General features: G+C 34.9%; 1 protein-coding gene across 1 annotated transcript; it reads left to right on the top strand.

Annotated features, from left to right (window-relative positions):
- Positions 1 to 324: 324 nt before the first annotated feature.
- On the top strand, positions 325 to 962 carry LOC108767809 (transcription factor Adf-1; the record flags this gene model as incomplete). The annotated part of the gene is made up of 2 exons (XM_018517873.1): positions 325 to 739; positions 809 to 962. Coding segments are annotated over exons 1-2 (320 nt in total), but the record flags the coding sequence as incomplete, so codon positions are not given.
- Between the last annotated feature and the right edge of the window lie 813 nt (positions 963 to 1,775).

Here is a 1,775-nt window from a genome sequence, read left to right as displayed (position 1 = left end):
ACTAGTATCAACACGCACACACACATACCCATACATCCACTCTGTATTTCAATAAGAGAATATACTCTCATTTTATTACGAAAATCCGTGTCGACCACATTCTTACCGCCTTGCATCTCTCTCCTCCTTGCCGAACCTTTTTGCGACCCTGGCCGCAGCCCGTGACCGACGAGCTACGTCCGCGCAAAGTCAGGTTGTTTCAACTTAAAGCTTAAAACCCTATTGTAGATCCGGACTTACGGAAGGTGTATGCCATGGTCTTTATCCTGGATCTACAATAGGTGTTTTAAGCTTTAAGCCGTAAAAAATTGACCAATTACCCCGGATCTACAATAGGTGTTTTAAGCCTTTAGCCTTCTGCTCTAAGCCCTAAGTGTGACGTAGTTTCCGGCCTGAAATGTTTCCCGCGCTGTCTTAAGTTGTAATCTCTTAGCTCTAAGCGAACTGGCCAGATCCCAGCTCTTAAAACTTAATACTTAAAACTTTCGAACAATATAACCTTAATTTTCAGTCAATGATAGAAAAGTGTAACGGAAAACCAAGTATACTTCTCATTTTTTATACTTTGTCACAATGTCGGATATTGACGACAATGATAATATTGATATTGATGATGAGGTTTTAATTGCAATTGTGCAACAAAATCCTTGTTTGTATGCAAAAAGTGACGCAAATTATAAAGATCACAAAGTGAAAGAAATGAAGTGGAAAACGATTTCTGAATCTCTGAATTGCACAGGTATAAGTTAAAATATTTTATTTCTGTTAAAAATACGAAACTATCAAATATAGCTGTATAAATTTGTAGCCGATGAAGCTAAAAAGCGTTGGGATTCCTTGAGGAGTCAATTTAGCAGGAAGTTGCGACAGCAGAAAATGCAGCCATCAGGTTCTGGTGTGATACCAGAATGGCCCCTTATGTCATGCATGTCATTTCTAAAATCTCATATTCAAAACAGAAAGTATGTATATATTTAGGTAATTATTTTCCTTATATATATATATATATGTATACATATATGTGTATGTAGAAGGGCAATTTTCGGGTCGATTTTTAAGATGCGTCGGCAGTTTCGAGGACTTCTGGTACTTTTGAGGTCAGTCCTGAAAGTTATATATATTTATCGGTAGTTTTAGGGACTGTCCTGAAAACAACCGTTAGTATATTTCTTTATATAAATTCCTCAAAACCACCAATACATGAAATAAATTTATACCAAAAGCGTATAAATGTTCTAATTTATACGATAGGCTATATATATGTTGTATATAGTCACAAACAGTTCAGTAGCAATACTAATTACTCGATAAACGTTATATAAAGCAAATATACAATCTTTTAGTACATCAAATTTGTTAAGTTCCCATAACTGCCATTGGACATGTTGCGCAGTGTAAACTGCAGGTAACAACTGAAGTTCTAAGATTGTTTAGCTTTGACAAAAAGTATCGATTGAGAAAATCGAAAACTAACGTCTTAACAAAAATTGTAATACCCTCAGACACATAAAGGTAATACAAATAATATAGTAATGACGATTTCATTACATATATCTATTAGAATTGATTATCAGCGCGTAGCACTTCACGTTCAAAATAATCGACGACTTTAACGTAAGTAAGTATGTGTTTCATAAAGTATTTGAATCTAAATGTCTAAAAGGCCGTGGCGTTATTATTTTTGCTAAAACCGTGGATCTTATACTATGTGTAACAATGAAATGGCGGTATTCAGGTCGATGGTATTAAAATTTTTGCTGAAACGGTAGTTTTCA

This window comes from Trachymyrmex cornetzi, unplaced genomic scaffold, assembly GCF_001594075.2.
Source record: "Trachymyrmex cornetzi isolate Tcor2-1 unplaced genomic scaffold, Tcor1.1 scaffold727, whole genome shotgun sequence".
In the NCBI taxonomy this organism is placed as follows: domain Eukaryota; kingdom Metazoa; phylum Arthropoda; class Insecta; order Hymenoptera; family Formicidae; genus Trachymyrmex; species Trachymyrmex cornetzi.
This window is presented reverse-complemented; position numbering and strand designations above follow the sequence as displayed.